Source organism: Bison bison, unplaced genomic scaffold (assembly GCF_000754665.1).
Source record: "Bison bison bison isolate TAMUID 2011002044 unplaced genomic scaffold, Bison_UMD1.0 scf7180017864366, whole genome shotgun sequence".
Taxonomy (NCBI): domain Eukaryota; kingdom Metazoa; phylum Chordata; class Mammalia; order Artiodactyla; family Bovidae; genus Bison; species Bison bison.
Window position 1 is genome coordinate 3405125 of NW_011494938.1, and position 13259 is coordinate 3418383.

At 42.2% G+C, this 13259-nt stretch overlaps 1 protein-coding gene across 1 annotated transcript in view; it reads right to left on the reverse strand.

The window, feature by feature from the left end:
* RMDN2 (regulator of microtubule dynamics 2) overlaps positions 1 to 13259 on the reverse strand; it is a 68310-nt gene that overhangs the window by 5863 nt on the left and 49188 nt on the right. Inside the window, exons 9-10 of the mRNA XM_010855592.1 lie at positions 7638 to 7691; positions 7473 to 7553 (exon numbers count right to left, since the gene is read on the reverse strand). Coding sequence (XP_010853894.1) covers positions 7473 to 7553; positions 7638 to 7691 — 135 coding nt within the window. The remainder of the gene's footprint in view (positions 1 to 7472; positions 7554 to 7637; positions 7692 to 13259) is intronic.

A 13259-nucleotide genomic window follows, 5' to 3' on the forward strand; every position in this document is an offset into this window, starting at 1 on the left:
GTGGCAAGAAAAAACTGTATTAAAAAGATCTTCATGACCCAGATAATCATGATGGTGTGATCACTCACCTAGAGCCAGACATCCTGGAATGTGAAGTCAAGTGGGCCTTAGGGAGCATCTCTACAAACAAAGCTAGTGGAGGTGATGGAATCCCAGCTGAGCTATTTCAAATCCTAAAAGATGATGCTGTGAAAGTGCTGCACTCAATATGCCATCAAATTTGGAAAACTCAGCAGTGGCCACAGGACTGGAAAAGGTCAGTTTTCATTCCAATCCCAAAGCAAGGCAATGCCAAAGAATGCTCAAACTACCACACAATTGCACTCATCTCATACGCTAGTAAAGTAATGCTCAAAATTCTCCAAGCCAGGCTTCAGTAATACATGAACCGTGAACTTCCAGATGTTCAAGCTGGATTTGAAAAAGGCAGAGGAACCAGAGATCAAGTTGCCAACATCCGCTAGATCATCAAAAAAGCAAGAGAGTTTCAGAAAAAACATCTATTTTTGCTTTATTAACTATGGCAAAGCCTTTGACTGTGTGGATCACAATAAACTGTGGAAAATTCTTCAAGAAATGGGAATACCAGACCATCTGACCTGCCTCCTGAGAAATCTGTATGCAGGTCAGGAAGCAACAGTTAGAACTGGACATGGAACAACAGACTGGTTCCAAAAAGGAAAAGGAGTACATCAAGGCTGTATATTGTCACCCTGCTTATTTAACTTCTATGCAGAGTACATCATGAGAAACACTGGGCTGGAGGAAGCACAAGCTGGGATTAAGATTGCTAGGAGAAATATTAATAACCTCAGATACACAGATGACACTGCCTTTATGGCAGAAAGTGAAGAAGAACTAAAGAGCCTCTTGATGAAAGTGAAAGAGGAGAGTGAAAAAGTTGGCTTAAAGCTCAACATTCAGAAAACTAAGATTATGGCATCTGGTCTCATCACTTCATGGCAAATAGATGGAGAAACAGTGGAAACTGTGGCAGACGTTATTTTTTTGGGCTCCAAAATCACTGCAGATGGTGACTGCAGCCATGAAATTAAAAGACTCTTGTTCCTTGGAAGGAAAGCTATGACCAACCTAGATAGCATATTCAAGAGCAGAGACATTACTTTGCCAACAAAGGTCCGTCTAGTCAAGGCTATGGTTTTTCCAGCAGTCATGTATGGATGTGAGAGTTGGACTATAAAGAAAGCTGAGTGCTGAATAATTGATGCTTTTGAACTGTGATGTTGGAGAAGACTCTTGAGAGTCCCTTGGACTGCAAGGAGATCCAATCAGTCCATCCTAAAGGAGATCAGTCCTGAGAGTTCATTGGAAGGCATGATGTTGAAGCTGAAACTCTAATACTTTGGCCACCTGATGGAAAGAACTGACTCATTTGAAAAGATGCTGATGTTGGGAAAGATTGAAGGCGGGAGAAGAAGGGGACGACAGAGGATGAGATGGTTGGATGGCATCACTGACTCAATGGACATGATTTTATGTAAACTCCGGCAGTTGGTGATGGACAGAGAGGCCTGGCATGCTGCAGGTCCTGGGGTGGCAAAGAGTCGGATATAACTGAGCGATTGAACTGAACTGAACCCTGACACTATATGGCTCCTTCCTACAGATATTCTGCATGTAAGTTAGGTCCTAGCTTTTAAGAGTTTTCAGCCTAGACTCTGGCCTTGGGCAAGTCCTCTCCCTCCCGTACTCCAGTTCTTCCCCTTGAACCAAGTGGGCAGGCACATCTGATTTTCAGAGCTCATCCCCCAGGCAGATCCAACGACTAATGTTTTCCATCAGTCGTGTCTCTGTATGGCTTCCTCTGAGATGGGTCCAGCAGACCCACTCTCCCTAAGTCCACAGCCATGTCCTCAAAGGTCCTCATCTCCTGAGGCTGCGATGCCAAGAACTCAGCCACCACGTGCCTTCCTCTGTTCTCTCACCCAGGGACCATCGGAGCACTAGGCCCGCAGAGCAGACCTCAATGGACAGAGTGAGTCACACTGACAGTGAGGTTGTTGTCACCACCCTCTGCAGCTCGGCACTTCTTTCTCTCTATAAAAAGGCCAGGAATTCATATTTTTAACAAGCCTCCCACCCCCAAGAAAGTCTTAAAGATTTAAACGACTGGGTTTAAATTCTAATTTCCTTAGAAGCTCAGTTACCTGTCAGAATCTCAAGAAGGCTTTTCTTAGCCCTAGTTCAGGTTGCAGTCCCAGTTTTATTTTCTCATAAACTCTGTGCTTTCATCTCTATTACCCTCATCATACTTTATTGCTATTACTTGTTCAGTGCCTGCCTTCAGACTATAGAATTCATGGTGGCAAAGATAGGATCTGCTTTATTTCTCACTGTGTCCCAAGCCTCTGACAGAGCAGCACCATATTTTTAATATAAATGAGTAAAGGTAATTTTTTTCACTTATTCAAGCACACACATTTAAAAATACAGATTTTTTTGATCTGAAAATGTCAGAAAATATTACGTTTTGAGAAAATACATCAATACTGTCTACTAAAGACTTTGGATAAATAAGAGAGAGACATATTAAGCCATTATACTCTGGGCATTTGAATAATGATTTATCAGACATCAACTTTACTAGACTGCATACTGGTTAAGAATGACTGATCCCAAACTGATGCTATATCAACAGTTATTTTAAGAAAATTACAGTTAAGTTCAGTTGCTCAGTTGTGCAAAGCTGACTCTTTGCAACCCCATGGATGGCAGCACGCCAGGCTTCCCTGTCCATCACCAACTCCCGGAGCTTACTCAAACTCATGTCTATCAAGTCACGAGTTTCTTTTTTTTTTTTTAGACAGCATATTAAAAAAATTCATTACAAGGAAGGCTAAAAAACTTCTTTAAGGTGTTTTTTACATAGAAAGCTTAAGAAATAATATATATATGTATATTTTAGAAATAATGTATTTTGAATGCAGATAAACATAAGGTAAGAGACAAAAGAGTGCAAATTGGAGTATGTAAACAGAGTAACACTTCCTACCTACATTCAGGAAATGTCTGTTCAGATAGTGGGAAAGTATCCACTCCAAAATGGCTTTATCAAAAACATTTCTTAATGTACAAGGAAGAATATATTCCCCAGGCAAGAATAGCACAGAAGGTAATGCACAAGAAATACATTTAACTGAGAAAAAAATAGGCAAATACAAATTTCTAACAAATGAGACCCTGGACAACATTGCTGGATTCCTTACAACAGGAAGATAGATTAAGAGTTGGGGACTGACTACACTTTCTAAACTTATCTGAAAAACTGACAGTCTTAACTAAGATAATCAAATATGAGATCTTAATTAAAACAGAACTTAGAACTGAAGATATTTAAAGTAGATTTAGGATTTTAGGGAATTCTCTGATGGCTTAGTGGTTAGAATCCGTGCTTTCACTGCCAGGGCCCTGGGTTCAATCCCTGGTTGGGGAACTAAGATACCACAGGCTGAGTGGTGCAGCCAAAACCAAAAAAAATTTAGGATTTTTTTTTTTTACTAAGAGTGGTTACTAAGGAAAGTGATGATTATCAATCTGTAGAACAGGTTGTAAATAAAGCCCAGGACTTTAAACTACAAGTAATTTCAAAGACAACTATATCACTTGCTTTAATTTCTACACTCCCAGAGGCATACTCTTTCTGTAGTCGTTTCTGGTATATTGTATTTATTGTCCAAAAAGAGTTTGTCTTAGAGGAGCAATGAATGTCATTTCAAAGTTTTATAACATTTTTAAAGTAGTTTTTTTTTTCTTTACTGAATTAGCACATCCCTCACTAAAACTCAAAATCTTACACAATGTTTTTTTACATTTGAGCCTTCTCAGGTTGCTCTGAGCCAATAACTTGGACACTTCCTCTGGGCAAACAACTTTCAGGCTACTGAGGTCATCATTATTTCACTCAGTGATCACTCTCACATTGTCTCAGACACAGGAATCCCTTTTATTTTAAAAGAAGGAATGCTTCCCAGGACCTGACATTACCTTTCTAGGGTCAAGAAAAGTTCACATGAATAATAAAATACCGTAATTTCAGATTCTGGAAACATAAAGCCGCTTACATGCACGAATCTGGGCTCTAGAGGCCCAAGGGCTGACAGTCCCAATATTAAGTGCTGTGTGACGAGCTCCAGGCTCCTTGATAAGGACAGAAGTCATTTCACGAATAACTGTGATGCCAAGAAGAGGGTACGAGTGCCATACAAAGAAGCACAGATGCTTTGCAAGTTCACAAAAGGGAGAGAAAACTGATGGCTGAGCTGCCTTTGTTGTAACGAATGCCAAAGCTAGATATGTTGGAAATAAATAACTGGGTCAGCAAAATCACTGATGTGATATACTTCAACTTAGAAACCCTTTACAGAAAGTGGATACTACAGATAATTTGCCTCATTCTAGTTTCTAACTGAAAAAGAAATTGAGATATTCCTGACAGTATCTGAACCACGTTAAAAAAAAACAACTAGGAATATAAATTATTGGAAAAATAAGTAATGTGGGAAATATTTGCTAATGCTGTTTTGCTTATTACATAAATAGTTCCACATGGCCCAGCTTTCTTAGCTACATTTATTACTAGCTCAGCTGGTAAAGAGTCTACCTGCAATGCAGGAGACCCTGGTTCGATTCCTGGATGGAGAAGATCCCCTGGAGAAGGAATAGGCCACCCACTCCAGTATTCTTGGGCTTCCCTGGTGGCTTAGACGGTAAAGAATCTGCTTGCGATGTGGAAGACCTGGGTTCGATTCCTGGGTAGGTAAGCTCCCCTGGAGAAGGGATATGCTACCTACTCCAGTATTCTTGGACTTCTCTGGTAGCTCAGACAGTAAAGAATCCGCCTGCAATGAGAAAGACTTGGGTTTGATCCCTGGCTTGGGAAGATCCCCTGGAGGAGGGCATGGCAACCCACTCCAGTATTCTTGCCTGGAGAATCCCCATGGACAGAGGAGCCTGGGGGGCTACAGTCCATAGGGTCGCAAAGAGTCGGACAAAACTGAGTGACTCAGCACAGCGTAGCTATTTAGTATTACTTATTAGCGCTATTCTTTTTCTTTTGTACGGCATTAGTCTTTGGAGCCTTCCTACCAATACTTACGGAGTCCTTGTTATATGCCGGGCGCTATATTTGGCACCAGGAAGAGAGTGATGAATGAAAAACACCTAGTTGCTACTTTCATGGAACAACCATACAAATAACTATAGAATCACAACTGTGCTAAATGACAAGAAGGAAAAGCATGAGGTGCCTTCTTGCCTGAGAGTGCCAAGGGAATCTTTCCTGAAGAAATGCCGTTTATGGTGAGGCTTGAAGGATGAAGGGAGTGGGGGGTGGTTCGTAAGGGAATGTTTCAGAAAGAGGGAACGCCATATGCCAAGGGTGCAAGGCGGGAGGAGCACAGCGCAGAGGAGGAGAGAGGGGCACCAGCCCTGAAAGGCATGCTAAAAATTCTGAACTGCATCCTAAAAGCAAAGGGTGTTCAAGCAAGGAAGTGACGTGTGAGGTTTATGTTTAATCTATGGCTTTGGCTGACACTGGGAGCCAGCAATGACTGAGCAGGGGCAAGAGGCTATGAGACCAGCTGGGAGGTTGACATGATTGTAGCTCGGGTGAAAGAGGATGGTGCCCTGCTTGGAGGGCTGGCTGGAGAGTGAGACGGGTAGAGAGAGAGAGGGAGCACGCACGCAGCTGGATGACTCAAGGCATGTTTTAGAACAACTCTGAGAACTTGGTGACTGGGGAGACATCTGGTCTGGGGGGCTGAGAGACAAGGAAGAGTCAAGGAGCGTTCCCAGCTTTCCTAGTTATGGGGGGTGGAGATGCCATTTACTAACAGGGGCAGATGGAGGAACAGTGGATGCAAAGGCCTAATGATGAGTTGAGTCTGAGATGTCTGTGAGTCATCCAAGCGGAGATGTCAAGCAGGACATTGGATAATCAGGTCTAGACTCAGAGGCGAGGTCTAGAGACACACATCTGAGGATCCCTGGTAGGTATGTAGCATTTGAAGCCATGGAGGATAGGTTTGGCTGGCAGGGAGGAGGAAAGGGAGAGAAGACTTAGCAACCAAGGATCAAACCCTGAAGCTCATCAATTTGGCCCTCTTATGAGAGCCCTAAATGTCAGGCATAGATACTTGCATTTCATACCAGGTAGTATATCTCATTATCATATTGCATTTTAATCTTGTATTCTAATAAGAATGCATGGGCTTCCCTGGTGGCTCAGCTGGTAAAGAATCGCCTGCAGTGTGGAGGACTCGGGTTTGATCCCTGGGTTGGGAAGATCCCCGGAGAAGGGAATGGCTACCCACTCTAGTATTCTGGCCTGGAGAATTCCATGGACTGTATAATCCATGGGGTTGCAAAGAGTTGGACATGATTGAGCAACTTTCACTTTAACTTTCTAATAAGAATGCATAGACACTTAGTTTAAAATGACTGCATGTAACCCAAACTGGCATTGCTCAGGAGAGACGTGAAAGACAGTAGGGTCCCAACCACTAAAAAGGAGCAAGCAACCTGGGGGTACAAAATCTGTTTTCTGCAGAAAAAGTTACACAAACTATCTTCTGGAGAAGGCGGGCTGTTTTCTTTCCAGGTGGCTCAGTGGTAAAGAATCCGCCTGCCCATGCAGGAGACACAAAAGGCGTGAGTTTGATCCCTGGGTTGGGAAGATTCCCCTAGGGAAGGAAATGGCAACCCACACCAGTATTCTTGCCTGAAAAATCCCACGGACAGAGGAGCCTGGCCAAAGGGTCACAAAGAGTTGAATGAGCCCAGCACAGCACATGAGATGGGAACAGGAAAACATTTATCTATTTCTTTTGGTTCCCACAATACCTGTACACAGGAACACAGACCGAGCTGTTAATGCTATGAAATTCCTAAAACTTAGAGCACATCCAGAATTCTGAATTAGTGGGAAAAAAGGCAAGAAGTAATATGACTGCTTCTTTTTCATTAACGGGGTTCAAAGACCGAGAAAACGTTAGTACATATTTTTAGTCCTCTCCACGGCCTTGGACAGGCACAGCCTGCTGTGCACTGGGGGCTGATGGTGGCCACTGCAAACACCTCCTGCTGTCACGGGGGTGGCCTGTCTAGCTTGCTTGCTGCCTCCCCCAGTGTAATCACCAGCTCTGCAGAATTACACCTTCCTCCATCCTTCCTCTGGGGCTTGTCTTACTCCCTGCTGTGTAACACCCAAAGAGCATCACCACATCTTAACTGCTAGCCCACAACTGATTTTCATGTCTATTCAAGATACAAGGGGTCTCCTGGTGAAGGGTTAGCTATAGCAGTTTTTAAAACTTCACAGTACACGTTAAATCCAAGTTAAAATCTTTTAGGATAGAAAAAAACTCCAGATGTATCTGAGCCACTCACTCATAGTTGAGGCTGGAATTGTACTAATAAAATAAATAGTGCTCCTTGTTACTGTGTGGACTTACCTCTTTGGTAATACAAGGAAGCAACACCGCCAAATTACAGAACTTCATAGCACTGTCGATTTGATTAAGATCGGCATAACACTAGAAATGAGAACAATAATGTGAAGGGCAGCACATTTTTGTGCAATGGATTCAAAGTGATCTTAGAACAGTGGTCTTCATTACCTTGGCCATGAACATGTAATTGGACTTAGAAAACCCAGGCTGTAGTTCTTCAACCTGATTTTAAGAGAAAACAGAAAAGAGACTATCAGGGAAATATTAGAACCCTAAGTAAAGGAGATATATTTCAATAAATCAGACATTAACCAAGTTACCCTAAGAATTTAGGTTGGCTGTGTCACATCAGAATCATTTTATCAGCTCAAGTATCTTTTGAGTGGAAATACAGCTTTTGAGCTTACCCATCAAAATGGGATTATTACTGTGGTCATAAAGCTTGCAAAGCAATGAGATACTTTAAGATTTGGGGATCACCTTGTATAACCATCTTCCTCACTTCCCCTTCTCTATCCTTTCTTTTTTTTTTTTTTCCAGGGACAAAACAACCGGTGGTCCAGTCTCCTCAGGACAAGTCCCTGCAATCTCCTTAGGAAGCAGGAGTGGAGTGTGACTGGCATTCCAGGGCAAGCATCTTCTGCTACATTAATATTTGATTTCTGATGATTTCAACACATTCTGTACGAGCCGAATAATAGCTGAGGCCCATGACATCAAGTTCTTTTAAATAAAAGGCAGATGCTTAAAATAACTAGTCGAAGTGGCGAACCACCTCGCAGATTTCAGTTAGTGGGTATGATAAAGTTCCTTACGCCTCATCTGCTAGTGTCTCATGTACCAGTTCCTTTTCTTTATCTCTGGTAAATAAGAATTTCGCCAGATATGTGGTGTTGCTACTAGAGAACTCTTCTTAGAACCTAAGTCTGTCTTTGCATTGGAGCCAGATTTTGTTCTTATGAAAGTCGATGCAGGAAGCTCCCAGGTTGGGACCCCGACCCCCGACACAGAAGAAGGCAGAAGCCAAAAGGAGGATGCTTTAAAAAAATTTACAAATATATGCTTGTTTTACAACTTATCAGACATATTCAAAATTAAAAAGTGAAAGCTTCTCTGTTCCAATTTTATTCTCAATTACGATCTATTTCCCCAGGGGCAACCACTCTCAACAGTGTGACAAATGCATCCTACAGACCTTTAGCAGAGGAACTCCCTGCCTCCCACCTCCCACCTCCCCACTACTCAAGATGACTCATTTCTGAAAAAAAATTTAAATAGGACCATTTCCTACTTATTGGTCCCAAACTTTTTTTTCCCTCAACGTATCACAGACACGTTTTTGTGTTCACATACGCAGATCTACCTCATTGTTTCTACGAGCTGTATTTCATACTACATATACACTATGACTGGGGCTTCCCTGGTAGCTCAGAGATTAAAGCGTCTGCCTCTAATGTGGGAGACCCGGGAGACCTGGGTCGGGAAGATCCCCTGGAGAAGGAAATGGTAAACCACTCCAGTATTCTTGCCTTGAGAATCCCATGGATGGAGAAGCCTTGTAGGCTACAGTCCATGGGGTTGCAGAGAGTTGGACACGACTCAGCGACTTCACCTTCACCTTCACCTTCATACACTATGATTAAATCAAGCATTGCCATTAGACATTTAGACTTATTTTTCACTATTAATAACAATGATCAATGTATATACTTGCTCTTATATGCCTGTGTGCATGTGATTATGTGTGCAGGAGAGAGTCCCAGAAGTTGGATTTTGGAGTCAGAAGATACATACATTTTAAGTATTGATAGAGGGGAAAGCAAGAGCTAGGGTTCTGAGGAGTGTTCCAATACCTTATGAGAGCACATCCCTTATAAAGGCCACTTATTCTCTGCAGAATCCAAGAGAAGGGTCCTGGGAGGAGGAGAAGGAGGACAAAGTCTCTTGGGCTAGGAAGCCAGACTAGGTGTAACTCTTTAAGACTGAATGGATGAATAGTGTGTGGATCTAGCCTAGAGCCTGTTAGTGAAACACTGGAGCTGCCGACAGACTGAAGGAAGTTGTTCAGTCCTGGCCAAAGCCTTGAAAGCCCAACAGAGCCATCCATGGTGCCAGTGGGTTCTGGTTCTCCCGCTTCTTCTCTCTTGTCCAATTATTTCCATTTTAACTCTTTGAGTTAAAAATTTTTTTTAAATTTCTTTAATGTTGTTCCTACATGGAGATGATGAATGTTCACTAAACTTATTGTGATAATCATTTCATGATGTATATAAGTCAAATCATTATTCTGTACACTTTAAACTTATACAGTGCTACACGTCCATTAGACTTCAATAAAAGCAGAAGAAAAAAAAGAGAAGGACCTAGATTAAACTATATTTGATTGATGTCCAGTAGTTGTCCCAGTTCTGTCCAAATCCTATCTAGATAACTTGCCCCAACATAGGCACATCAGCAGCTTATTTCTTTAATGTTAGCATTTTAATTTCACATATATACTTTAATGCTATGCTATGCTAAGTCACTTCAGTCGTGTCCGACTCTGTGTGACCCCATAGACGGCAGCCCACCAGGCTCCGCCGTCCCTCGGATTCTCCAGGCAAGAACACTGGAGTGGGTTGCCATTTCCTTCTCCAGTGTATGAAAGTGAAAAGTGAAAGTGAAGTCACTCAGTCATGTCCGACTCTTAGCGACCCCATGGACTGCAGCCTACCAGGCTCCTCCGCCCATGGGATTTTCCAGGCAAGAGTACTGATGTCTAATTAACCAGAATGATCATAAGTCAGAGCACCTCTTTTTGTGCTTATGGTTAAAAAAAGAAATCCAAAGAACAAAATCACTGAGGACAGTGCAGCCATGAAATTAAAAGACGCTTGCTCCTCGGAAGGAAAACTACGACAAACCTAGACAGTGTATTAAAAAGCAGAGACATCACTACTGACAAAGGTCCATATAGTCAAAGTTATTTGGTTTTGCCATCTGAGCCACCCTCTGGCTGATTCATGTTGATGTTTAGCAGAAAACAACAAAATTATGTAAAGCATTTATCCTTCAATTAAAAAAAAATAAATTTTTTTAAAAGCTATGGTTTTTCCAGTAGTCATGCATGGATGTGAGAGCTGGACCACAAGGAAGGCTGAGCGCTGAAGAATTGATGTTTTTGAATTGTAGTGCTGGAGAAGACTCTTGAGAGTCTCTTGGACAGTAAGGAGATCAAACCAGTCAATCCCAAAGGAAATCAACCCTGATATTCATTGGAAGGACTGATGCTGAAGCTGAAGCTCCAATACTTAGGCCACCTGAAGGGAAGAGCCGACTCACTGAAAAGACCCTGATGCTGGGAAAGACTGAAAGCAGGACGAGAGAGTGAGGGACAGGGAAGCCTGGTCTGCTGCAGCCATGGGGTCGCAAAGAGTTGGACACGACTTAGTGACTGAACAACAACAAAGGAACATGGGCAGGCCACTAACAATACTTACATCCTAAAATGGAGCAGATTCTGACCTCTGCCAAAGGCATTAGCAGCATAACAAGGAAGGCTGGGTCATTCGATAGAATGTTTTAATTAACAGGCAGTTTCTATGATGTTCTTCAAACTATGCCGTAACATCTGGCAGAAAATACTGTACTTGCTTACTTCATCTTGGTCATCCAAGTCCCCCAAAGGCAGGAGCTGTTAAGGTCATTTCTGTGTTCCCTTCATTTGGTATTAGGTATATGCTTAAAAACATTGCTGAATAAATCAGCTTTGTTTTAAAACATCTCATGAACTCATGCAGCAGCCCTCTGTCATATCAAGTCACAGAAGACAGCTTGGCAGCTGGTGAAACCACTAAGGAAGATTTGGGGATCCTGTGACTGCTAACAGTGAGTGACATCAGGATGGCCAAAACTGCCACACCTGTCTTCTACTGCACACACCCATCCAGGAGTGCTCCAACATGCCATGGCCTGCACGTGAAGGACCTTGAGATCTTTAAAAACAGGTCAAGCTTTAAAACAGCATTGTACCACAATTCCAATCATAGGTATTTACCTAAGAAAATTTAAAACATGTCTACATAAAAGCTTGTCTATGAATGTTCATAAACACTTTACTCATAATAGCCCCAAGCTGGGAACAACTCAAACGTCCATCAATAGGTAAGTCCATAAGTAAATTGCTGTAAATCCATGTGATGGAATATTATGAGTTAATCACAAATACATTCAATAAATTGACTGCATCTCAAAACATGCAGAGCAAAGGAAGCCAGATATACAAATTACCAAAGCTATGATTCTATTTATATAAAATTTTAAAACAGGCAAAGTGGTGGTAGTTACATAAGTATACAAACTTGTCAAATTTCACAGAACTGTACACATAAAATGGGTGTATCTAATTGTATATAAACTATATCTTAATAAATTCAGATATTCTGAAATAATTAGTCTGGGTTGTAGCCCGGGTTAGCATTTTTTAAAGCTCTCCAGACAATTCAAATGTATCAGTTCTGTTCAGTTCGCATAGACAAGGTTAAAAACCACTGACTGAGGGAATCAGGCCAGAATTTTGGATGAAGTGGGAAGCATGCTATATCTTAAAAGAATCCCAACATGGAATTTGCAGATGACTCTTGGTCTCAAACTACCTCCCTAGATGTTTTGAGGCTGTGGAGAACCAGGTTTCACCAGTTATATGAAAAATAACAGCAATATCAGCAATATTTGTTTTTAGTTAGAGCACTTTGTGTGTGAGACCATGGGCCAAGTAAATGACATGTATTATTTCATGTCATTTTCACAAAAACAAAATTAGGTATTATTATGCCTACCTTACTGATAAAGAATTTAAGGTTAGGAGAAATAAACAAACAGGTCCATGTCATATTAACAGTAAAAGTCTCAGGTCTTAAACTGTCTGATTCCAAAACTAGAGCTCTCTCTCTACACAAGTGAACGGCATGGCTCTGGAGCTGTATTCCTGTGAACCTCTTTGGAGGCATGGAGCGGGCCAGGACTTCCACAGTCTGGGTTCTGATGGCATGACTTCCTGTTGGGACTAGAGGGGGTGCAGAATCACGGAGTGTGGGAGCCATGGTATGCGCTGTTTCTTCTTCCCCACTTTTCCCCCCAGGTTTCTCAGCTCCTCCACAGCCCTCAGCCCTCTAGGCTCCTCGGTACCCTCGTGTGCTGCAGTAAATATGGGGTGAAGCACCCCTGATGCCTTCTCACCCTCTTGACAAACACTGTGGAACACATTTCAGACAGTATCTAAGTCATAACTGAATGGTGAGGTCCTCAAGATGGTCTGATGAGGTGTTTACAATGAGGGCTTCCCTGATGGCTCAGACGGTAAAGAATCTGCCTGCAATGTGGGAGACGTGGGTTCAATCCCTGGGTGGGGAAGATCCCCTGGAGAAGGGAATGGCTACCCACCCCAGTATTCCTTCCTGGAGAATTCCATGGACAGAGGAGCCTGGTGGGCTAGAGTCCATGGGATCTCAAACAGACGGACACAACTGAGCGACTAACTTTCTTTGTTTCCTTTTACATTTTAATGAAGTTAAAATTCTTTGAGTCTTTATTGAGCACTTGTGAGGTCCTGGGCACTCTCTAAGCAATTTTCTTGGATTAACTTATTTAACCTTCACAACAATACCATCACCTCCATGTTATTGATTAAACTGAGACAGAGAGATATTAAGTAACTTGCCCAATGTCAGTCAGCCAGTAAAAAGCAGAACTGGGATTTAACCAGGTGGTCTGGTTTCAGAGTTGTACCTCTACATCCTTATGCTTCTTACT